The sequence below is a fragment of the Eulemur rufifrons genome, chromosome 24, assembly GCF_041146395.1.
Source record: "Eulemur rufifrons isolate Redbay chromosome 24, OSU_ERuf_1, whole genome shotgun sequence".
Classification (NCBI taxonomy): Eukaryota; Metazoa; Chordata; class Mammalia; order Primates; family Lemuridae; genus Eulemur; species Eulemur rufifrons.
Genome location: NC_091006.1, coordinates 13621977 through 13647600, shown reverse-complemented (window position 1 = coordinate 13647600; position 25624 = coordinate 13621977). Strand labels below are relative to the sequence as shown.

Sequence of the window (25624 nt, the reverse complement as noted above, 5' to 3'; positions counted from 1 at the left end):
TCCAAGAGCAATGAAAACACATGTCTATGCAGAAACTTGTACGGGAATATTCACAGCAGCGCTATTCGCAATCGCCAAGAAGTGGAAACAACCTAAGTGCCCGTCAACAGACAAATGGATAAACAGAATGTTTTATACCCACACAATAGGTATTACTTGGCATAAAAAAGAAAAAGCACTGATACGTCCTGCAACATGATGGACCTTGAAAACATGTAAAGTAAGAGGTGGCAGTCACAAAGGCCACACATTGTGATTCCATGGACATGAGATTTCCAGAATAAGAAATCTGTAAAGATGGAAAGTAGGCCAGTGGTTGCCTGGGTGGGGCGGGTGAGAATTGGGGGATGATGGCTAAAGAGTGTGGGATTTCTTTTTGGGTAATGAAACTGGTCTAAAATTAGATTGTGGTGATGGTTGTACAATTCCATGAATATACTAAAATCTATTGAATTGTACACTTTAAATGAGTGAATTACATGGCATGTGAGTCATATCTCAGTAAAGCTGTCCCTTACCTTCCCCACCCTCCCCACCCATCCCATATCACCACCGCAGTGACCCTGGGTGAGGCTCCTGGCCTCATGGTCTTGGCGGCAGGAAATGAGCAGCTGATATTTCCTTCCTCCGTGACTATTACCTCCATAAGGGCAGGGACCTCATCTGCTTTATTGCTTGCTGTGTCCCCAGGGCCCACAACAGGGCCTGGCACAGAGTAGGTGCTTAATAAATGTGTGTAGGATGAGAGTCTCAAGTACTTGTGCCTTACCCTGAGCCTCTTACTCTCCCTTTCCAAGGTTCACTTAGGGAACAAGGTTGAGTTCAAATTCTGGCTAGTAGGAAAACTCATCTGAAAACTTGGAAATGGGACAAGATGACCATGTGTCCTTTTGATATCATAGAACAAAACCATCCAGCAAGCCCACTTCATGTTCACCTCGCTCTCCAGGGGAATAAAACTCCCTTTCACTTATACTGTGAAGTTACGTGAAGAAGGTTGATATGTTGCAAACGATTTCTGTCCAGTAGAGAAGATGACCTGAAGCTTACACTTTATTGCTCTATAGGACATTAACCAGTTTTGCCTCTAACTGTGCCATTTCATTTCAGCCTTTTCTCTTTTGCCAGTTACATACACACCAGTCTCTCATCTCTCTTCTTAAGCATCTTTGCCATCCTGCTGGGTCCCACATTAACATTTTATTTTATTTTACTTTTTTGAGACAGAGTCTCACTCTGTTGCCTGGGCTAGAGTGCCGTGGCATCAGCCTAGCTCACAGCAACCTCAAACTCCTGGGCTCAAACAATGCTTCTGGCTCAGCTTCCCAAGTAGTTGGGACTACAGGCATGCACCACCATGCCTGGCTAATTTTTTCTATATATTTTTCACTGTTCAGCTAATTTCTTTCTATTTTTTTAGTAGTGATGGGGTCTCACTCTTGCTCAGGTGGGTCTTGAACTCCTGAGCTCAAACGATCCTCCTGCCTAGGCCTTCCAGAGTGCTGGGATTACAGGCGTGAGCCACCACGCCCAGCCCCTCATTAAACATTTTAAATAAATCTCTGACATACATTCACCATACCTTTGTATGAGAATCATGATTTGAACTTTTGAAAATTATATTTTGACCTGGCCCTGGCATTTCCTGGCTGTGTGACCCAAGGTGAGTGACATCTACCTTTATGAGCCTCAGTTTCCTCATCTCTAAAATGGGGATGACAACAAGACCTACCCCCCAAGGGTGCTGTGAAGATTAAAATGAAACAATGAACATAATGTGCCTAACTCAATGGCTGACATACACCTGATGCTCGATAAATAGGAAGATTTTACAATTTTTGAGAACTCACTGTGCGCCCAGAACTATACTAAGTGCTTTACTAAGTATTGGCTCACTGAACTCACACACCAACCCTATGAGGGTAGATATCACTATTATTCCCAGATTATATAAAGGGAAACTGAGGCACAGAAAGGTTAGGCAGTTTGTCTAAGATTACACAGCTACATGTGGTAGAACTGAGATCTGAGCCCAGGCAGGTGGCTCTGTCCAATATGGTAGCCACTAGGACCGTGTTGCTCTTTAAATTTAAACTTAAAATAATTAAAATGAAATAAAAGTAAAAATTCAGTTCCTTAGTTACACTCACCACGTTTCGAGTGCTCGGTGCCACACGTGGCTAGTGGACAGCACACATGCAGAATGTTCATGTTACTGAAGAAAGCTCTACGGAACAGCTCTGCCTAGAACTCCTGCTATCAACCACTAAGCTCTCCTTTTGATATCACTTTTATTTTTGTAATATGTAAAGTGCTTAGTACAGTACACCAGGTAGCAGGATTCCACTTGGGGAAGACTCTAGCTGTCCTCCCATATCCATTCTTCCCTGTTCCCATTGTGACAGACTAGTAACTATGACCATGGCTACTAGCTGGAAACTACATTTCCCAGTATCCCTTGCAGCTAGCAGTGGTCATGTGATTAAGTTATGGCCAATGGAATGGAAGCAAAGCAACATATGCAAATTATGTGACTCCCTCTCTTTCCGCTTCCTAAGCTGGAGCACAGATGTTTCCACAACCCAGATTTGGCTCTGAAAATAAGGTCAGCACCCTTGGGGATGGTGGAGCAATAAGCGGAAGGAAGCTGGGTCTTGAGTAACCTTACAGAGCAGAATGTTCTGCCAGCCTGAACTGTTTACCTTGAGCCTATTTCGTGAGAAGGAATGACACGTCTTATCGAAGCTGATGAATTTTGGGGTCTCTTTGTTATAGCAGCTTAACCCTTACCCTAATTAATATACTATTTTAATCTGGAAATGAAAAACAGTAATGGTGGTTTCTCCTGGAAGAATTGGGGAATTAAAAGTCACCTTCCCTTTGTTCTTTTTGCTTGTTTGTATTCTCAGTAATGAACAGGTACAGGTCATTTAGTTAAAAATAGAAAAAAATTAAGTTTTCAAAACCACTTTTCTTTGAGTAACCACAGAATGATATTATCCTCTTATAGTTCCACGTAGTCACACTGGGCTCTTCTAATCAAATCCTGAATTACTCAAAGGCAGAAGAGAAGAGGGTGGAAAGTGGCAGGGTTAGAGCATGCCTGGGTTCAAGTTTCAGCTCTGAGTGATCTTAGGCAATCAACTTTACCGCTCTAGGCCTCAGTTTCCTATTGTGTAAAATGGGAACAACATTGGGTCTTTCCTACAAAGAATGTTTGGTATATATTCCCTGCTCACCAAATATTAGCTACTTATGCATGATTATGTTGGAAGAGCTGGACAGGACAACAGGGTTCATGTGAACCAAACAGAAGTCCAGAGAGGGCAGGTGTTTTACCCAAGGTCACACAGCAGAGACCCTGCCCTGGCTGCCCCACTCACCTGGGCTCGCTGCAGCTTCTCAGCAGCCTCCACTCGTGCCCTTTCCCCATCGCCAGCCCGGCCCTGCACCTCCTGCAGCTGTGACTCCAGGCGACGCCTCCGCTGCTCACCCTCCTGACGGGCAGTCTGCAGGCTGCTCAGTTCTACCCGCAGCTCAGACACCTCGGCCTCCAGGGCCAACCTGGTCTTCTCCCATGCACCTTTGCCCTGGTGGGGGAAGGAGATGAGCAAAGGTTTATGAGACCTCCCCTCCACCAGGCCAGACACACTCCTGCCTCAGGGCCTTTGCATTGGCTGTTCCCTCTGCCTGGAACATGCTTCCCCCTGAAGCCCAGATAGCTCACACTCCTCACCTCTCTCAGTTTTTCCTCTAATGTCACTTTCTTGTAGAATCCCTCAAGGGCCTCTTTACTTAAAATCACAACCTTCCCAAGTACCCTGATGCCCCTTCTCCCATTTATCAGGGTCCCACAGCACTTACCACCCCAATAGATATTACAAATGCATTTATACTGTTTACTCTCTGCCTCTATCGCTAAAACAAGAGCCCCCCAAGGCAGGCCATAGTGGTTGTTTTGTTCACAGTAGGGTCCCCAGTACCATTCTTGGAACATAGTATACAATCAACTAATGCGTGCTGAATGAAAAATGTATGGAAGACATGGATGCGTGAGGAAAGAACCCCAGGGAGATGGGCTGGCCTAGATCCAGCCAGGGCTACCTCCTCCAACCTAGTGTCCCGCCCTGCCCTGCCCATGGCCCCTCCACCCTGTCCCCCCTGCCCCGACCCACCCTCCGGGCCTGCTCCAGCTGTTCTGCCAGCTCCCCCAGGGCCTGGCCGTGCCGCTGCCTCAGCTCCTGCACTGCCACCTCGTGGATGCGTGTCTCCTCCTCCAGAGCCTTCTTCAACTCCGTTACCTCCTGTTCCCTCTTGGACCTTTTATTGGGGGAAAGATAGGGAAACAGAATTTCCAGATAGAGGAAGGCGGGGCCTTTGGGGGAGCTGGTTTGCTTCCTTTTTTGTTTCCTCCAAAAATGAGGACCTTACTCTCCAGTCCCCAAGGGACCTGAGCAGTGACTCTGTGGAAGGCTGAGGCTTTAAGGGTGAACTCCTACGTACCTTTCAAAACCCTATTCAAAAGGCTCCTCCTCAGGGAAGTCCTCCTGGACCTCCTCCTCCCATAGACTTGTTTAGGGGCCTTCTCTTGTCACCCACAGTGCCTGTGTCGCCCCATCAGAGCACCCCTTGCTTGGGATTGGGCCTGTCCTTGCCGGAATCTTCCTCCTCCAAGACTGGGCGCTCCCAAGGGTAACACCTGGGTCTGACCCATCCCTGTCTCAGGCTTGTTTATTGGATCAATAACAATTATTAAAGGACTAAACCTCTGCGTAGATGGAGACCTCACACCCAGGCCCCTCTTCCCGCCCTGCACGTGCCAGGCTGTGCCGGCCCCAGGCGCCGGCCTCACCGGAGCTCCTGCTGTGCGTTGGTGGAGTCCAGCGTGTCCTCCAGCTCACCCCGCAGTGCCTCCAGCTCCTCGCTCAGGTCCCGGCGCTGCTTCTCGGCCTTGGCCCTGGCTGCACGCTCGGCCTCCAGGTCCTCCTGGGCCTCAGCCAGGGCGGCCTGCGCCTCCCGCAGGGATTTGAGCATCTGGGCCCGGGCCCCACCCTCGTCTTCTGCCCTGGAGGGGAGAACAGGGACCATGGAGTTGGCACAGGGGCAGGTGAGGTGATTTCTGGGGGCTGAGAGGCCAGACATGTGCTTTGGGGATGGCCAGTCCCAGGTTCAAATCCCAGCTCTGCCATAGGGCATGTGACTCCAGTACTTACAGCCTCAGTTTTCTTAGCTGGAAAATGGGAATAATATCAACAGTACTCACAGGTGACACTTACTGGGCTCCCGCCACACGCAAGCCCTTCACCTGCACTGCCTCATTCACGGCTTCCACCAAACGAAGCTGCTGAGGCCCGGAGTGGGGAGTACTCGCCCAGGTCACACGGGCAGCGAGGTGCAGGGCTGGCCAGATCCCTCCTCACAACCGGATGGGACACGGGTCTTGCCCCTCTGTGCAGTGTCATTGCAAATAGGAGCTGAATTGGGGGTTCGTCGCTCAGGGAGCCGCGCAGGCCCGGCCTGGTGTTCTGGTCTGTGTGAGCCATGACAACCAACACTCCAGCCCCCAGCAGTCGCCGAGAGGACAGCAATAAAAGTAATAACTGGAGTGTAAAAGGCCACACGCTGTCCGATTCCACTTTTATGATATATTCAAAATCAGCAAATCCTGTTTGGACAGAAAGCAGATGAGTGGCTGCCTGGGCTGGGGGGTGGCGGTTAGGGAGTGACTGCTTACTAGGTACAGGGTTTCTTTTTGGGTGAAAATGTCCTGGAACTAGATAGGGGTGATGGCTGCCCAACATTGTGAATGGGCTAAGTCCACTGAATTGCACGCTTTAAAATGATTAATTTTGTGTGAATTTCACCTCAATACAAAAAGAAAAAATGAAAAAAAATTAATAGTAATAAAGAAAAGCAGCAACAAAAAGACCCAGCATTTACTGAGGGATGAGGCTGTGTCAGGGCATTCGATGAACACTTTCTTGTTTCATCCCCACACCAACCCTGGGAGTAGCGTCTATAATTACACCCACTTTACAGATGAAGAAACTGAGGCTAGAGAGGTGATGCTGCTTGGGTGAGGTCACATGGCCAGCAAGAGGAGCCAGGATTTGAACCCAGAAGTGAGACTCAAGGATGTATGTTGTGAACCACACACACACACACACACACACGTACACGCACACCACATAGCACTGGCTCTACATGCATGCTCTTTCCCATTTTAGCACCTCTGAACTGGAGCTGTGCCTATATGATCAATGGCGTCTCAGACTGCGTGAAGCACCGTGCATAAAAGGCATCTCAGCACCACATCTGGCATACAGTAAGGGCTCAATTATTGTGAAGGAGTGTAGTAGATATAATTATTGTGATTCCTAACACAGCCAGGCCACTTGTCCAATCACAGCTGGCCCTGGGCTGTTTAGTGTGGGAAGGCTGAGCACGGGGAGAAGAAGAAATAGCATTTTCTTGCTCCTGTGGTACACGGAGTATTATGCAAATTACTGGACACGCAGGCCCTTGTTTCACTTTCCCTGAACCTGGTGGGCCTGGAACTCTTGCTAGCTCCATTGGACAGAAGGAGACACTGAGGCTCAGAGGGGAGGTGGCTTGTGCCCGGTCACTGGGTGAGTGACTCAGGCAGGGTCTGCCCCGCTGCTGGCAGGCCGTGCGCCCGAGCTGCTCACCCTCCCAAGCCCACCCCGCCCTGCACCTGGCCAGCGCCGCCTGCAGCTCCTCCTCCTTGCGGCCCAGCTGCCCTCGCAGCTCCTCCGCCCTCTGCTGCTGCTCCACCATCTGCTCCTGCAGCTCCGAGCTCTCCCCGTCCAGGCGCCGCTTCAGCTTCTCCAGCTCCTGGCGACTCTTCTCCTCCTTCCGCAGGCGGTCTGGGGGCGGCAATGGGGGCCGTGTGCTGGAGCTCCAGACCCACATTCCCAGCAGCTCCACGGAGACCGTGGGCCCGGCCACATGTAAGGCTCAGCTCAGCCTCTCCGTGTTTGTTTTTTTTTTTTTTTTTTTTTGAGACAATCTCACTCTGTCGCCTGGGTAGAGTGCAGTGGCATCATCATGGCTCACTGCAGCCTCCAACTCCTGGGCTCAAGCGATCCTCCTGCCTCAGCCTCCTGAGTGGCCAGGACTACAGGCACGTGCCACCACACCTGGCTAATTTTTCTATTTTGATAGAGATGGGGTCTCGCTCTTGCTCAGGCTGGTCTCGAACACCTGATCTCAAGTGATCCTCCCGCCTTGGCCTCCCAGAGTGCTAGGATCATAGGCATGAGCCACCATGCCCAGCCTTCCTTTCTATTTCTGATTCTTAGTCAACAGCAAGGGATAGGGAGACAAAAGTGTGTCTGAAACGGTTAGTGGGACAGTCAGATGGAGAGACAGTGACAGCAACCCCGGGTACCAGGGGCAGAGGAAGACTTGGAATGAGAGACACACAAGAACTTAGGAGCTGGGAGGATGCTCAGTCTGCCCTGAGCCTTCTTTCCTATCCCATTTAGCAGACACGGCCACTGAGGCCCCACAGCACACGGAGCTTGCCTGAGGTCCCCCGCCAGGGCGGCCACAGCGCCCCCAGTCACCCAACGGGTGGGTGGTGCTCACCCTCCATGTCTGCGATCGTGGCCTCGTACTTGAGCCGTAGCTTATTGAGGCTCTTGATCTTCTCTTCCTCCTCGGCCGCCTGGGATGAGAACTCGGCCAGACGCTCCTCTAGCAGTTTCCGCTCCTGAGGGAGGGTGGGAGGTGGGCGCGGTCAGGGGCAGCCCCTGCCTGACCTGCAGGTCCCCGTGTCACCCTCACCTCCTCATCCTTACCCTTCTCTGATGCTCCCCTCATCCCTTCCCTCTTCTTCCCGCTCGCTGGGCTCTATAGACTCATCCCACCCCCACCAGTTCCCACCGTAACTGCAGCGAGGTAACTCCCACGATTGGAATTACAGCCCTTCATTAACCCATCACACCCTGGCGGACGTGGAGTTCAACTTCAATCGATCCTTTGCTATTACAAACAATACCATGATGAACGTCCTTGTACATCTGCTGTGTTAGTGTGTGAATTTCAGACCCCTGCTGCTACTCAAAGTATGGCTCACAGACGAGCAGCGTTAGCAGGCAACGAGAGCTTTCCAGAAATGCAGACACTTGGTTTTCACCCCAGACTGGCTGAATCCGAATCTGCATTTTCACAAACTCCCCACGCGAGTCATGTGCACACTAGAGTTTGAGAAACGTTGGCCTCAAGCAGTACTTTTCAGACTGTGTGTGGTTTTGGAATCAATGAAACGGGTTCGCACTATCCATAAAAAGAATGAAATAGGATGGATGGGAACAGAATAGAAAATGTCCAACCAGTATGGCAGCCCGGCTCACTGTTTTCAACTCCTCACTCTGTCCCTGTAATACTATTACACATTTATGCCCTTCATCGTGTTGCTTTGTAGAGTCTCCCACGAAAGCCAGTGGAACGTAAGTCTCTGTCCTGTTGACGTTGGCTGTGGCCACGTGACTTGTTTTGGCCAATGGAATGCTGGTGGATGTGGTGCAAGCAGAGGGTTTGAAAGTGCTCGTGAGGTCTGGCCTGGCCTTTGCTCTTCTAACTGACACCACAAAAAGCACAGGTCCTAGGTTGCTGCTGATCCCGCAATGCACCCCAGTCTGGGGCTAAGCCTAGCCCACCCGTAGACTCATGGGGAAAATGTTGCTGCTGTAAGCTGCTGGGATTTGGGGGGATGTTTGTTACGCAGCATTACCGCCCCAAAGACCTAACACAGGGAGTGAGGGTAACAAGTGCTTTGCGAAACTCCTGACTCTGTTGTGCATGTGTGTGTGTTTGTACCTACACCGTGTCTCAGTGTACGATATGTTTATTCCTATGCATCAGGGTCAAGAAAGACTGTGATCTACAATGGTGTATCTGATAGAAGTTTCTGGAATGATGAAAATGTTCTATATCTGCACTTGATATATGGCTAGTGAGACTGAGGACTTAATTTTTCAATTTCATTTTATGTTAATTATCATTTATTTATTTTTTATTTTTTGAGACGGAGTCTCACTCTGTTGCCTGGGCTAGAGTGCCGTGGCATCAGCCTAGCTCACAGCAACCTCAGACTCCTGGGCTCAAATGATCCTCCTGCCTGAGCCTCCCGAGTAGCTGGGACTACTTGGCACTACATAGTACGTACCATGATGCCCAGGTAATTTTTCTATTTTTAGCAGAGACAGGGTCTTGCTCTTGCTCAGGCTGGTCTCGAACTCCTGAGCTCAAGGGATCCTCTCACGCTGGCCTCCCAGAATGCTAGGATTACAGGTGTAAGCCACTGTGCCCAGCCTAATGATCATATATTTAAAAAGGCACATGCAGCTAGTGGCTACTGTATTGCACAGTGACACTCTAGGACACACACCTACAAGTGGAATTCTTAGGTTGCTTGGAACACCCATCCTCAACTTTACTAGAGATCGCTCTCCAAGGCAGCTGACACAACTTACACTCCACCAGCAGGACAGAAGGACACCAGGGCTCTGTGTCCTCACCGACTCATGGTGTCCTCCAGGTTACACATATCTGCTAATCTGCTGAGTACGAAATGCAATTTTAATTCTCATGTCCCCAACAACTAGTGATCCAGTGCCTATCTTTTCATGCTTTTATTTGCCACTGGCTCCTCTGGGGACCTAGTCTTTGCCCATTTCTCTATTGGCTGTTCAGCTCTTGCCTGTTGACTTCTACAACACAGATGCCAATTCTTTAGCCATTCAGCTGCTGTTGCCACGCAGGCCCACCGCCAGTGCAGCCCTTCCCCCTCCCACAGCTGCCCTTGGCCCTGACCTTGCTCAGCTTGGCGTTCTGGTCCTCCAGCAGCAGCAGGTCCTCTTCAAACTTCTTCAGCTTGGCCTCCGTCGTCACCTTCTCCAGCTGCAGCTTCTGCCGCGCCCCCTCCTCAGCCTCCAGGTGGGTCTCCAGCTCCTGGAGGAGGTGGGGGAGGAGTGAGGACCCCGAGGCCAGGGGCTGGGGGCTCATGGGGCAGGCTGGAGGTAGGGATGGTCCACAGACCCTTGTCCTGAGGCTTGTGCTCAGACAGGTCCACACCCTGGGTGAGGGTGCAAAGGATCAAACCCTCACTGGTCTTCCCATTTCATTCATTAGCTCAATAAGCACTTATTGAGTGCCTAATGTATACCAGGCACTGTTTTCGGCACCAAGGCTAGATAAAAATCCTTATCCTTGTAGAAATTTCATTCTTGTGTGTGGGTTGAAGGGGGTACGTGTCACAAACAAACATCGTAAACAGATCACATACACGCGGACAGTCCATTACGGAGTCACAGGCACCTTGGAAATGAAGATTCCATAATACACACTGCCTTGCCTTGACATTTGGGACAAGTGGCTGGGCCTCAAATGGCCTAACTGCAAGTCCTCCTACCCACTTTGCTCCCGCAGATGAGCTCCCCTAGCCAAGTAACCCTCCCTACCAAGGGGACCAGGCACAGTGTCAACTTATCCCCAAGAAGCGCGTTTCGTCTCCCCGACGGCCCGCAGGATTATTGGAACTAGCCAATCACATCTTCCCACAGCGCTCACATCCTCGTCTCCACCTGTCGTTACCACAACGCCTATTTCCCAGGGCCCACGTGTGCACTCTCTGTGCCTTCCAGGGCGTGGCGTCTGCCCGCCGTAGGCTGCAAGTATTTGTGATATTCAATAAGCGACTGTCAACCTCATCTGTCCGGTGTTGGGTGTTCAGCGCCCCCATAGCCCTAGGGCAAGTCCCTCGCTCACCAGTGGGGTGACGTAGAAGCCATCAAAACAGGACTTAGCTCTTGAAATGTGACAGAGGAACTGGATTTTCTTTTGTATTTAATTTGATTTATTTTCAATTTAAAACTAGACACTCTATCACTGGAAGGCTTTTAAGTATGTTTGGAACAACTTGGTGTGTGAGTCTACTTTTTTTTAAACTGTAGAAGTTATGAAACAGAAATACAGATCAAGTATTTCCAATGAAAATTTAGCATCTGAATTGAGATGTGCTATAGTGTAAAATACACACTGGATTTTGAAGGGGAACCAAGAGAGGGCAGCCTGCCTGTGAATGAGGCCAGCACGTGGAGAGAGGCACAGTACTGGGGATATCACTTGAACGCCTGGATCCAGCCATACCTGAAGCTCACACATTTTAGAGTCTACCATTATTCGAACCAAAAACGTATTCTTTTTGCTCAAGTCATTTAGAATGGTTTTCTGGAAATTCATGATCCAAAAGACATGGTGTGTAGAAGCAAAGGTAGGTAAGGTAGACACAAGGGGCCTGGGGGTGGCCTGGTGGGCATGTGGGGGCCAGACCTGTATGTGCTGCTGCAGCCTCTTCTTCTCGGTTTGCAGCTGTCGGCTGCACTCCTCTTCCTCGCCCATGCGAGCCTCCAGCTCCGACACCACCAGCTCCAGCTCCTGCTTGCGGGCTGCCAGCCGCTCCCGCGTCTCCTCCGCCTCTGCACAGAGTTCTGCCTCCGCCCGCAATTGCTCTGCCAGGCGGGTGCGCTCCTCTTCCAGCTGGCCCGGGGTGGGAGGTCAGTGGTCAGAAGGCAGGGTTCTCAGGGCGGCCCTCAGTGGAGTACCACGTCCTTCCTGCCCCTGAACTTGCTTTGCCCCACCCCCCAGACCTCTGGGGCGGAGTGAGGGGTGGGTCACACAGTCCCCCAACCTGCTCCTCCGCAGGTCCGCATCTCAGGACGACCGCACATGTCCCTAGTCACTGAGTCAGCCTCCTGGGTGCTTTCCTCTCCCTCACCTCCCAGAGCCCAGCCCTGTCCCTCCCGGGCCCCAACTGTTCCCAGAAGGGTCAGGCCTGGTCCTCCCGGACCTGGACTCTCTCCAGCCTCCTCCCCGCCCCCCACCCAGCCTCCAGCCTCTCCTCTCCTAGTCCAGCTTCCAAATAACCCCGGGGGGGTCTTTCTACCATCTCACATTTCATTTAATACCCCTACGCCTAGAAATTCAACTGGAGGAAGTAATTCAGGAAAAGCCAACAGAAAAATGTTCAAGAAGGGTGTTTGCTCCACCATTGTTTTAAGTTAGCTAAAATACTGGAAACAGCCAAAGTCCACCGCCTGCATACTGTAGCCCTGCCACAGCCGGGTCCCCACCTTGCCCCCAAATCCCACAGCCCAGCCCCTGAGCATCCTGGCTCTGCAGGACCCCTCCACCCCTACCTGGCCCATACCCTGGCTGCACCCCCAGGGCCCCGACCCATATCATACAGTCCCAACCCCTGCCCCACCCCAGTACACCTTGGCTCTGCCCCCACCCTACAACGGGCTAGCTCAGCCAGAAGCCCCGCCCCTCACACCCTGGCTCCACCCAAGACCCCGCCCCCACACACTGGCCCCACCCCACACCCACATGGCCCCACCCTTCACATCCTGGCCCCGCCCCTCACCTGTGCCACGCGGCCCTGGAGCTCACCCACTTCGCGGGCGCTCTGCTGCTGCAACTCCTGCACCTTCTGCAGCTCCTGAGCTCGTGCCTGCAGCACCTCGTCCTGCCGCGTCACCTGCAGCAGTGGCTTCACCTGGAGAAAGGTGATGGGTGGTGGAATGGCTGGCTCCCGACTTGGGGGGCCGCCTGGCCCAGAGGCTAAGACCTCACACTCCCAGTGGGGCCCAGAGTTCTTGGGTTCAAATCCCAAATCCTCCACCTACTAGTTGTGTGGCTTCGCCTTGACAACAGTCCCAGCTTCCCAGGGTTTTCGAATTAAATGGCACCACTTGTAAAGAGCCTAGAACAGTGACAGGTACACTGCAAGCTCCACCAAATACGTTAATTTTTTTTCCTTTTTGTTAAAGGGACCCTCTGCATCCAAGAGATACTGTGGCTGCTGCTGTGCTGTGAGGCAGTGCTTTTAATTAATTAATGTTATTAATTTTATTTTTTTTTGCCATAGAGACTTTCTTTCCTATTTGTGGGACAGTGTTTCTGAAGGTTCTTTGTCCAAGGTCCTCAGTGAGAGAGGCACTTTCCATGCTGTGGTTCAGATGGAGTGACAGGGACACACAAATACCTGAAACAATGTCACAAAACCACCCTCCCCCTTGCTAAGTGGAATCCGCTCTGACAATCTCCGATCTGTCGTTTTCTGCACAACCCGGCTTGCTGCTTTTCCGCTCTACCCACTTCTGTGTCTATTCCATCGGCCCCTTTCTGCCCTAATTCATGGCATTTGCTGCAGGTGTGGCTTTACATGTCTTCGTGGGATTCATGAATGGTGCCTGTCCAACCACGCCCCACCCTCAAGCCCCCAAGACCTAGGGTGGGCAAACTTTGTCTTCAAGAGCCAGCCGGGATGTATGTGGGACTTTGCAGGCCACACTGCCTCTGGCTCCCTGCTCTCCTCAGTCCCTGTAATGCAAACACAGCTGCAGACGATCCACCCTGAACCAACGGGCTTTTACAGAAACAGCCGCCTGGCCCGTGGGCCACAGTGTGCCAACTCCTGTCCCGGACTGTGGGCTCCATGGCAGCAGGACCTAGTCTCTTTTCATTCACCATTTATTGCCAGCCTCTATAAAAAGTCTTGGCACCTAGTACATGCTCAATTAACACTGGCTGAGGAGCTTCAGGCTGATTCTCAGCCATCGTATTCTGAATTACACTGAACAGCTGTGTTTTTGCCCCCAACTCTCCATCCTCCTTTCTTCTCTCCAGCTTCCCGTTAGGGGAACAGCTGGCTGCTGAGCTCCAGGGGAGCCTGACGACTTGGCTTTGCCCCTCTGCTTTGGGTGGGCATGTGACACCGGCCTGGCACATCTGATGTGCACTGACTGGCTCTGGGATGGTCACACGACTCCGGCCGGGCCAACACGAGTGAAACCTGGGAATCTGGCTGGAGCTCTGTCATGAGAGGAGACTGAACTGGCCGAGCTGGTGGGCACAAGCCCGTATGTGCTGGTGGCCCCTGCACGGGAAGCCTCTGCTGGCGACCGTCACAGAAGAAAACCAAATAGGAGACGGAGAACACTGAACAGCGATGTTACTGTGTGTACCTTTGTGCTGTAAAGGGCTAACTCAGCAAGACTGGGTTGTCCAAACCCCGCGTGTCCCAAAGGAAGGACTTTGGATTGAAAAGATATTAAATGCCTGCTATGAGCCCTTGACAGACCGACCCCCTGGGAGGGAACCTCCAGGCCCTTGGAACATCCTGCCTGAGAGTGTCTTTGTCTGCCTGGGGCCACGCAGTGTCACTTTGACCTCTGGAGGGCCGCCATGCCTACGTGGCCAACCCCCCACAAAAACCCTGACCACCACGGCTCGGGTGAGCTTCCCTGGCTGGCTGTACTCCTCGCGTGTTGTCACACGTCGTCGCTGGGAAAAGGAAGCGCTGTCCACAGCTCCACGGGGACAGGACGGCTGGAAGGTGGCGCCTGGGCTCTCCCTTATGTACTTTTTACCTTTGCTAATTTCAATCTGTGATAAACCGTAACTGCGAGTGTAGCAGCTGTTCTACATTCCGTGAGTCCTTCCAGACAATCACCCAACCTGAGGGTGGGTCTTAGCGACCTCCGACTAAGCTGCAGCTGCACCTCCAGCTGTCTTGTATCTTTTTATCCACATGGGTTTGAGTCACATTTTTTTGGTCACCTCCTACCTAAAGAATCCTAGCTAACAAAGGTCGGGCTGCTTGGCCCCATTTTACAGATGCAGTAAACTGAGGCCCAAACAGAGGAAGTGGCTTGCCCAAGCAGACCAAGCCCCAAGGCCCTGTCCACTCGCTGCCCTCACCTTGGTAAAGAGCCGCCACCACTGCCAGTGCCTGAGCTTGAGGTAGGCGGCGCAGTTCCGCTGCATCACCCGCAGGGCGCTCTGCTGCTGCTGCCGCTTCTGGAAGGCCCTGGCGGGGAGACGGGCGGGCGGAGAGTGGGGGCTCTGCACCCCCAGGGCCTCTCCTCTCAGTAAGGAAGCCGAACTCCTTTCAGTTAGTCAGCCATTATTAAATGCCTACTGTGTGCAGGCACCATTCTATTATTGGTAGGTCTTGTGTTCGGCTCGTTAGTCCTCCTGCCCCTGACTCTCTGGTTCAGGCCCCATCCTCCCCCCACCCCCCAAGCTCTCACCCCAGGCTCCTCCCAGCCTCTAGCCTCTCCTCTCAGTCCCTCCCCGACAGGCCTCCAGGGGGTCTTCCTGCACCCAGAGCTGACCCAGCCCTCCCCTGCCCACAGACATCCCAGGCTCCCCCGCACCCTGGAAAAGGCTCCCGCCCCTCAGCCTGGTGTTTGGGGCATCCTTTCCTGTACTCTCCATTCTCTGAGCCACTTCTAAGGAGGAAGGAGACTCCCACAAACTTCCTGCCTTCCTGAAACCTGCCCAGCTCTCGCAGCACCGGGCCTTTGCACAAGCCGTGTCTCCTGCCTGGAACACCTTTCCCGTTGCCCTGCATGTACTTGCTCCCAGCGTGACCCAGGGAAGTCTTGGCCTGCAGCAGGGCCTCCTCACAACACCTGTGTGGTCCCCACCAACACGTGCTTCAGCCCGGACGGTGACTCTGTGCCCAGACTGTGGTCCCTCGAGGGCCTGGCCACGTGGGGCGAACGACTGACCTGGTTCGGCCTGGGCTTTCTCTGTGTTAGCAGTGAAAGTCCTGCATCCTGGGAAACCCAGTCCCAGGCAAACTGGGATGACAGGTCACCTTGTGGCCGAGTCTAGCTGCTCTGTGTGGCCAACATCACTCAGCACAGGGCCTGGTCCGCAGGGGCCCTCAGGGCCTGCAGAACCAAGAAGCCCAGGCACCCCGCGGCTCCACCCACTTGTTTCTCAGCCCTTCCACTGTCTCGGAGGCCCTGACACAGGGGCCATCTGATCAACCCTCCCTGACCCAGCCTGTACCCCAGGAGACAGCGTGGCCCCCCACCTGCGGGCCAGGTATCCCCGGGCGGCTGCCTGGAAGGACACAATGATGTCGGTGACTTTCAGGTCCCGCTCCTCTTCCAGCTGGGCCAGGACCCCGGCGCGGAAGAAGATCTTGCTCTGTCCCACGCGGTAGAGGTTGGGGTCCAGTTCCAGGGCCTGGATCTGTGAGAGGGAGGGGAGGGGTGATGAGGGGAGAGGGGTGATGGAGGAGGGTGAGGAGGGAGGAGGGGTGATGAGGGGGGACATCCCAGTCCCCCCAACCTGGCCCCTGCATGTGCAGTGCACCCCCCCGGCCCCCACCCCACTCACCATCTTCTCGCAGGCCTGCTTCCCGTCCATGAAGCCCTTGGGGATGGCGTTGGGCGTCAGGATCTCGTACCTGCAGCGGGCGGGGAGGCGTGGGTGCAGAGAGATACAGCAAACTGTCACTGAGTATCTGCCGTGGGCCAGGTGCTGGGCTCAGAGTGACAAATAGCAGGAAAAAAACGAGGACGATAACAAGAACAGTAACAAAAACTAACATTCCAGCATTAACGCCACCACCAAGGACAGCGCCATTGAGACAACAGACGCTCCCACTCCTCAGACGCTCCCCACGCACGCACTGGGTACGAGTGTCTTACTGCACCGTCACCACAGTTCCCTGCGATGTGGGCAGCGGTGCCTCTCAGCATGGAAACGGGAGAACTTCCACAAATAGCCGCTGATGTTCTCCACGCGCATTCCATGCCAAGCCCCGAGCTACGTGCCTTACAGCATTGCTTACAAATTGCTGAGTGTGACTCGGAATGAAACAACGCGTGTTACAGATGCATGCGTGTCTGTCTGCAGAGCCTCTGCCCCACGGCACCTTCTCCCTGGATCTTGACATTTCACGTAAAATGATGATGTATGTGACATGTGCCCCAGACACACGTATCATATGTGTTGTGTATATAATAGGCATTATTTTATGATTGGTGTGGATATGTCTATATGTGTGTGCGTAGCAGTTTTTCAACCACCTACAGTTCCTAGTTCAGTATGTTGGGGTTGGCGCCCCTAAATTTGCTCATCTGACAAGCTCCCAGGGAGGCTGACACAGCTGGCCCGGGAACACTCCTCAAGTAGCAAACTACAGACCTGCACCGTCCGATGCAGTGGCCACTGGCCACGTGTGACAACTGAGCCCTTGAGCCTGGGCTGAGGAACCGGATTTTTAATTGCATTTAATTTTAACTAAGTGAAATTTACATGTAAAACAGCACTGTAAAATATTTCTTCTGTGAGACACGATTTCATTGTTTGGATAGGGTGACATTTCACTTTGATCACTGGAAATTGAGTGCCTGAATTGAGGTGTGCTGAGTACGAGATACACACGGGGTTTTGAAGAAAAAAAGAATGGAAAAGATCTCATTGCCAATTTTTTACATTGATCATGTGTTGAACTTATCTAATATTTTTAGATGCCCTGGGTTAAATATCTTCTTTTTTTTTTTTTTTTTTTTTTTTTTTTTTGTTGAGACAGAGTCTCACTTTGTTGCCCAGGCTAGAGTGAGTGCTGTGGCATCAGCTTAGCTCACAGCAACCTCAAACTCCTGGGCTCAAGCGATCCTACTGCCTCAGCCTCCCGAGTAGCTGGGACTACAGGCATGCGCCACTATGCCCGGCTAATTTTTTCTGTATAGATTTTTAGGTGTCCATATAATGTCTTTCTATTTTTAGTAGAGACGGGGTCTCGCTCAGGCTGGTCTCGAACTCCTGACCTTGAGCAATCCACCCGCCTCGGCCTCCCAGAGTGCTAGGATTACAGGCGTGAGCCACCGCGCCCGGCCAATATCTTCTTAAAATTAATTTCCCTTTTTTGTTTTGCTTTTTAAAATGTGGCTGCTAGAAAATGTTCAATTGTTTAAGTGGCTCAGATTACACTTTTAGGGACAGTGCTGCTCTATACAGCTTGTGTGAAGCGTCATTTTTGCTATAATACTGTATTAATTACTTGCTACTTGCTCATTAGACTTTGGTATGTTGTGTTCTATCCTGTTCTACCGCCTTTGTTAAGAAGTGCAGATTGTCACATGCTGAAGTGATTTCACGGTCCTGGTTTGGGGACCGCCACCCTAAATATCCGCAGCAAAGGGCGCCAGCACCCTCATTGCACCGTGTGCTTGCTCCCAGCAGCACATCGAGTGGGGTGTTGGTCTCCCATAACGTAGAGGAGGAAACTGAGGCTTGGCCAAGTGAGTCACTTGCCCCAAGTCCCCAAGCTCAGAATGGCAATTCGAATGCAAGTGTAGCAGCTTTGAACCCCGAGCCCCGCCCCGCCCCGCTCACCGCTGCCGGAACTCCTGGAAGAGGATGCGGTTGGGGAAGCCCTGGCGACAGATGCGGATGCCCTCCAGGACGCCATTGCAGCGCAGCTGGTCCAGCACCAGCCTCGGCTCCAGCTTCCCGGCCTGGGGAGGGTGGACGGACACGCAGGGTCAGCGGCGGCCACACGGGGGCGCCACTCACCAGCCCAAATGGTTGAATCTTGGCCATTTTGCTGTGATTTACTGAGCACCTACTACATGCCAGGCACTGTTCTAGGCACCGGAGAGACAGCAATGCTCAGCCAGGCAGAACTGCCTGCCCCAGGGAGCTGAAAGTCCGGTGGGAGGAGCTGACAATAATATTAATAGAAGTCAAGCCGTCACTATTAACTGCCGGGAGTAGAGAAGAAACGATAAGTGCTGAGGGGAAAGGATCAGCAGGAGGCAGGGTGGGCAGGGCTGGATTTGCACACAGGAGAGTTGGCAAAAGGCCTCACTGAGACGTGGATATGTGACCAAAACCCCCAAATCATCAATTTTGGTGGTTAGCTTTGGTTGCCTTTTCTTTTTTCAACAGTACTACACAAATGGCAAAGATCTAGACAGTACAAAAATGCAAATGCCACATGCTGCTATTTTATCCACCACCAAGAAAGAAAAGAAAGGCTTGCAATTGAACTCCGCCAGGCCACTGACTGTAGGCCACATCCCAACTTCAGAGATGCCCCGGGTTTGAAAAAATATGGTATTTGCAGACATGAGAAACCACGTACACACATGCAGACCACCGAACAACTAAAGCTCAGTCATCACCTCCTCCAGGGAGCCTTCCCTGACTTCCCTGACCAGATCAAGCCCCATGTGACACTTACCACCGCCACAAATTCAACCAGACATTCATTTTGGGTGGTTAGTTGAATGTCTGTGCCCCTGATTAGACTGGGAGCTCTGGAGGATGGGGGTTGGCCGTGCTTTCCTCTGCCATGTGTCCCCAGCACCTGCACCTGCCACAGCAGGTGCTCAATACATTTAAGTCACATGAATGAATGAATGTCCCCAATGGGACACTGAGGCTGGGAACAGAAGCAACTTGCTCAGTCGCACAGCCAGCTGCAGGGCGTCCTGGAATCAGATGTGGCTCCAGCCAAGTCCAGACCCTTACCCACTGCCAGAGCCTCCCTGCCCTCCCCCCGCCGGGTCACTCACCCTCTTCTCATGGTTGGGGACAATGCAGCGGACAAAACTGGGGTTGGTGTTGCTGAGTGTGGCCATGAGGCGGCTCAGGGACTCCTTGTAGAGCTGTCCCACTGTCCGGAACATGCCCCGACGGGGGCGGCCACCCGGTGGGCCGTCCCCGAGGCTGTTCACCTGTTCTAGTCCCACGATGCCCTCCACTGTGGGGGGAGGAAATAGACGCAGAGAGCAGGGTCAGGGCTCAGTTTAGGGAGCCGGGCTGGTCAAAGGTCAAGGGTCTTGTTATTACAGGACCTGGCACTTTACATATGAAATACCTCACACAGCCTATAAGGTAGGTATCATCGGCCCCTTTGGACAGATGGGCAAATTAGGGCTCAGGAAGGTGGGAGACCGCTCCAGGCCACACAGCCTGGAAACTGAAGGTCTAGGGTTAGCAGCCAGGCAGTAGGAGTCCTCTCGAACCCTAGTGGTTGGCCCCTCTTCTCCTCGAGGACACGATCTCTGTTTTCCTTACTAATTAATGATGATGATGGTAACGATGACAGCAAATGCTTAACTAGCACTTACACTCTGCTAGGCACTGCTCAAAGCCACGTACACACAGTGGCTTTATGAGCCTATAAGAATCATTCCCATTTTACAGATGAGGAAACTGAGGTACCGAGAGGGAAAACAGTGATAAGAAACCCAGCTCAGGTGCATTTTTAGAAGCTGAAACATATTAAAAGCTGTAGTAATGTCTTGCCTTTATGTGCAAGAAAAGCACGAAACACGGTAAGCTGCCTCCACAGACAGGCTCTATCTCACGGTAACTCTGTTTTCTCTGTCTCCCCTTGGTGGCGCCACTTCAGCTAGTGAAAAATACCCACTCATTCCTTCCAGAGTGGTCTCGAATCATGCCAGGTTTCTTAGGAACCCGCAGCCGGGGCGGAATCTGACGTCCTGCAAGACTCAGCCCCACTAAGCGTCATCAGCTGTCAACTAGATAATTTGTGCTCAGGGACAGGCCTGGTGCCTGGTGGGGCACAAAGGTGATCTTTTCCTCCCCAGGCTCAACACTCTCCCCTACCCACACTCCCAGTTATTTTCAAAATGATAATTATTATTTATTAAGTTCTTTTATCATTAGTATTTATGATTTTTTAAAAATATGGAACAGTTCAAAAATTTGTGTGTCACCCTTGCGCAGGGGCCATGCTAATTTTCTCTGTATCGTTCCAGTTTTAATATATGTGCTGCCGAAGCGAGCCCCACTTATGAGGTTCTCATAGCACAGATAAGAGCCAAGGTTCTGGGACCTGATGTCCTGGGTTCAAATCCCAGCTCTGCCACTTACTGGCTGCGTGCTGTTACTGGCAAGTTACTTAATGGCTCTGTGCCTCAGTTTCCCCATTTGTACAATGGGGGTAACAGTACTAACACCTCCCTTATGAGGTTGTTTGGAGGATTCTGGGTGTCCAAAATTATAGAACAGCTTGACACAGGGAATGGCACATAGTAAGTGCTCAAAAAACACCAGCCAATATTATCGCAGCTATTTGTGCTTTTACATGAGGTTTAGCTGGAAGAAAGGGTTCTGCTGTTACAGGGTCTGGAAGCTGCTGAGGGAGATGGAGAGACCCCACATCAAGTGGAGAAGGGACAGAAGTTCAAAATCAGGTTCCCAGCCCGACAGGCCCGCCCTCCTCATGCGACAAGCCTCACCCATCGATGCAGAGGCACCCACCCCCTGACGCAGAAACAGCAGGGCCGAACCTCCCTGCGCATCCTGGAGGCGACGGCGGGAAGGAGTCAAGGAAAGAGAACTGCTGGAAACCCCCGTGTTCTGGGGAGCGGGGACAGGCGAGGGGGGCAGAAAGGAGATGGCAGAGAGATGGCCAGGGGAGATGCATGAAAGGAGAGGGAGGGGAGAAGGTGGCAGGAAGAAAAAAAGGAGACAGTTATTAGTCAACAGCACAGGGCAAAGCAGGAGGGGAAAACTGAACAGTGAACTTTTAAAGTCCTGTTCACCTTCTTATCCATCCACTGATAGCATCAATGTTGACTGAAAATTTAATGCAAGGAAAAAAAAACTCTCTTCCTAAAGGGTGTATCCCTTTTTGCTCTGGCTGCCAGGAAGCTCAAGCACTAACTTGATGCTCTCAGCCCATTTGTTTTTGCCTTTCAGAGGAGAGCTTATTTGATTTACCTTTTCCCCTGGGCAGCCAGGATGCTGGGCCTCAAACTCTGGGCTAAAAGCAGCTGCAGTAGAGATTGCTGTGAAAACGGCCCCAGTTCCCAACCTTCTGTCTTCACACCCTTTGCCTGTGACTTGAAGCCCCATGAATCCGGGCTGGCCTGTGACTAGCTTTGTTTAGGAGAACTGTACAGGAAGTGCCACTGTGCTGGCTCTAAGCTTAAGGTTCAGGAAGTTCTGCTTTCTCTCTCAGAACCCTTTGAGAGTCAGGCACACATGGAGTGGCACAAATGAGTGATCACTTGCGGGGGGTGGGGAATCACATGTCTATGAAGGTGGCACAAGTTTTAATGATAGGGGTAGATTTTCAGTCTGGAGATGATTCTCACGGCAGAATCTTGTTCTGTTCCTGAACATCAAACACAGCTTTTCAATCCCTCTTGTGTAAACTGTACGAGACACAAAAATCAAACTTCTCTCTCTAACATCAGCTCACGAGATCAAGCACTGCATTCTCTTTTGCTCTATGGGTTTGTTTTGAAACCACTCATCTTGCTCATTTTCTTTTCTTACCTAATTGCATAGGCTGGTGCTTTTACACCTACCCCTTCTACTGCAAAAAAAGATTACAGCAAACTGACAAATGCCAGAAACCTGAAATCTAGAAAAACTAAGATGCTGGTTCTGTCAATTTTATAAAACCATTTCTCAAACCTCCTGTAAGGATGAGGGCAGCAGACAAGTTTAGAAAAGTCAGGGTCCTGGGCCGGGCGCGGTGGCTCACGCCGGTAACCCTAGCACTCTGGGAGGTCAAAGCAGGAGGATCAATCGAAGTCAGGAGTTCGAGACCAGCCTGAGCAAGAGCGAGACCCCGTCTCTACTAAAAATAGGAAGAAATTAGTCGGACAACCAAAAATATATAGAAAAAATTAGCCGGGCATGGTGGCACATGACTGTAGTCCCAGCTACTCGGGAGGCTGAGGCAGGAGGATCGCTTGAGCCCAGGAGTTTGAGGTTGCGGTGAGCTAGGCTGATGCCATGGCACTCTAGCCCCGGCAACAGAGTGAAACTCTGTCTCTAAAAAAAAAAAAAAGTCAGGGTCCCACTACGAGGCATTTGGCTTTTCTGCCTGTGCTTCCTAGAAGTATCGGTCCTAAAAGACCAAAGGCCAAACTCACAAGGGCCTAGCTGGAGCCAGAAAGTGCCCCAAAACCACATCTTGGCCTGTTGTTGTTCTTTTCCTCTTCCCTGGGGGACCACAGTGGGGCTTTGTGAGACAGCAAAGAAAGCAAAGCCTAAAAGTTTACTAACCTGCATAACATCATCATTATGAGGTCTCTTATTATTTTTCAGTAGTATCTCTTAATTTTTAAGGGAGCTCGTGCCATCTACAAATAATAAGTTTACCTCTTTTTTGAAACAATATTCATAGGCTTATTTTTTCCAGTCTGATTGCATAGGCTAGTATTGCTAAAAACAATGTTCAGCAGCAATGTTGATCGTGGGCATCCTTGTGTGGTTTCTCACTAATGGGGAGTGTTTTATTCCTGAGGATGATGCTGCTTTGAGATGTCAATCAATCCATCCGTCACTGATTGGAAATATTATCTGTGAGGCTGCCTGTTCTGGGTCTGAGCACACAACTCGGGTTCGGACCGCAGCCTCTGAAACAAAGGTGCTGGCACTGCAGGTTGGGAGGAGGGATGCCCAGACCTCCAAGGACGGGGCTGGGGAAGTTGGGCCTCACCATCTTTCCAGATCTCTGCTGTTAGCCGGTCTGTGCTTTGGTGAAGCAGGGCCGCAACGTTGTCGTTCAGAGGGTCCATGTTTTTCATCAGCCACTCATTGGCCTTGTAGTCGACCTGAGCGAAGTCAGGCAGAGGCGGGTGACGGCTTGCAGCTCCAGATTTCCCAAGGAGCCTCCCAGGGCTCTGAGCCGCCCAGAACCCGGACTCGCCACGGGCAGGAGCGTTGCTGCCACCTTGTGTCCATATCCTGAACTGCACCCCGGCCAGCACGGCCGCGCTTCTCCTCCTCCCAGATGCCCCCTGCCCGCCTCTGTGGGCTCCTTCCCCACCACCCTCCTCCTGTTCACTCTATTCCGGCCACCTTGGCCTCCTCCCCATTCCTCGAACACGCAGGCTCACTCACCCCTGCGGGTTCTTACCCCTATGGTTCCCGCCACCTGGTGTTCCCTTACTGTGGATGGTCACACGACCAGCTCCTTCCGAGTACTCAGGGCTTTGCTTTGAGGCACCCACAGAGTCACAGTCCCGACCACCACATGTGTCCGCCACCCCCAGACAGGGGCTCCCACGGGCAGCGCGCGGGTCTGAGTCATGGCCTCACTCATGACCTAGCACGGGCCGCGCGCACGGGAGGTCTTAGAAAATGTCTGAGAAATGAACTGAGTGCCGGCTGGAGACACACGGGCCTCCCGCCTCTGCCTTCGTGTTGCTGTCCCCTCCGCCTGGAGAGCTCTTCCCGCCTCCCCCCGGGCTCTGCTGGCCGCCTGCTACTCATCGCTGAGACCAGGGGTGGGCACACTACGGCCCACAGGCCAAACCCAGCCGTCACCTGTTTTTGCAAATGGTTTGACTGGAATACAGCCTTCACTGATGTCTTTGTTTTGCAGTACGACAGAATTGTGTAGTTGTGACAGAGACTGTCGGGCCCGCAGAGCTGAAACCAGGTACTACCTGGCCCTTTACAGGAAACGTTTGCTGACCCTTGATTCAGCTTTCAGGATATGGACACAAGGTGAGCAATATTCTCTACCCCGGCATTTCTCCTCTGGCTCTACCCTGAGCTGTCCCCACTAAAACACCTATCAGCCTTATATCTTGATGGTCCAGATCTGTCTCCCTCCCAGATAAGGAACTTTGTGAGGACAGAAACCATGTCTGACTCATGTCCCCAGCTTTGCTCAGCACAAAGCTGGGCACACAAAAGGCCTTTGCACATGTTTGCTGAGTGAATAAAATACACATAATTTTCCTCCTGGTGAACTCCTACCCATCCCTCAAAACCCACTGCAAATATCCCCTCCTTGAGTAAGGTTTTGTTGATCTCGTCAGACAGAGTCCTCGCTCCTCAGGCTCTCCTAGCCCCGGCCTTGTTTATCTGGACATCAGGAGGCCCCTGATTTCCCCCCACACCCTTCCCACACTTTGAACCCCACTCCCACCCACGTGCCCCAGGGCTGGCCCCCAGTCCCTACCTTGCCCGCATAGTGCAAGACACTGAAGTCGGCCTGATCCCGCAGCTGCCTTGGACGCTGGAACTTGGGGTGGCCGCCCTGCTCCTGGGCTACCTTCTCCACGAACGACTTGTCTGTGGCCTTTGGGAACCAGCACTCCTCGTCCAGCAGGGCCAGGAGCCCAGGCGGGTTGGCCTGACCATTCGTGAGAGGGGGAGAGTGAGTCAGACCCCCACACAATGGGCACTTAAGTTGCTGCTAAGTTTTAGTCTTGTAAGTAACACTTGGACAAGCCACCAAAGCGTGAGGACAACAGAGTTAGAGCCCCATGGCCGGCACATTGGTCCTACCCATCGAGCGGTCAAAACGGACCTAGGGAGCAGGTGCTGTCATCATGCCAGGGAACCAACGGAGAGCCCTGAGGCCCGGCAGGTGAGGAGCTGGACCAGGTCACACAGAGAGCAGAGGAGACAGACTTGAAGCCGGGTGCAGGTGGGGAGGGGCCTGGGGCTCACCGGCCGCTCAATGAGGTCGATGCAGGGCTGCAGGTCGAGGCCGAAGTCGAGGAAGGTCCAGGGGATGCCCTCGCGCTGGTACTCCTCCTGCTCCAGCACGAACATGGTGTGGTTGAACAGCTGCTGCAGCTTCTCGTTGGTGTAGTTGATGCAGAGCTGCTCGAAGGAGTTCAGCTGCGGGGGACAAAGGACATGTGAAGAGGGAGGACAGAGAGGGGTATGCAGACACCCAGACAGAGAGGGGCACGCAGAGACCCACAGACAGAGAAGGGGACAGAGACCCAGAAAGAAAAAGAGAGAAACAGGCCAGAGTGTCGGAGCCCCCACG

General features: G+C 52.3%; 1 protein-coding gene and 1 non-coding gene across 4 annotated transcripts in view; both read right to left on the bottom strand.

Moving 5' to 3' along the window:
- MYH14 (myosin heavy chain 14) overlaps positions 1–25624 on the bottom strand; it is a 77516-nt gene that overhangs the window by 21967 nt on the left and 29925 nt on the right. For 2 of the 3 annotated variants that reach the window (XM_069457979.1, XM_069457980.1), the window contains 16 exons: positions 25297–25470; positions 24803–24976; positions 23330–23444; positions 19416–19603; positions 18232–18353; positions 16225–16294; positions 15917–16077; positions 14791–14899; positions 12452–12583; positions 11359–11565; positions 9841–9978; positions 7612–7735; positions 6716–6887; positions 4853–5065; positions 4176–4320; positions 3384–3590 (listed from right to left, as the gene is read on the bottom strand). In XM_069457979.1, coding sequence (XP_069314080.1) covers positions 3384–3590; positions 4176–4320; positions 4853–5065; positions 6716–6887; positions 7612–7735; positions 9841–9978; positions 11359–11565; positions 12452–12583; positions 14791–14899; positions 15917–16077; positions 16225–16294; positions 18232–18353; positions 19416–19603; positions 23330–23444; positions 24803–24976; positions 25297–25470 — 2451 coding nt within the window. Of the gene's footprint in view, positions 1–3383; positions 3591–4175; positions 4321–4852; positions 5066–6715; positions 6888–7611; positions 7736–9840; positions 9979–11358; positions 11566–12451; positions 12584–14790; positions 14900–15916; positions 16078–16224; positions 16295–18231; positions 18354–19415; positions 19604–21132; positions 21232–23329; positions 23445–24802; positions 24977–25296; positions 25471–25624 lie in introns of all 3 variants that reach the window. The other variant, XM_069457978.1, reaches the window with a different exon arrangement.
- On the bottom strand, positions 20551–20657 carry LOC138375151 (U6 spliceosomal RNA). The gene has a single exon (XR_011231413.1). It is a non-coding gene; the product is annotated as a U6 spliceosomal RNA (small nuclear RNA).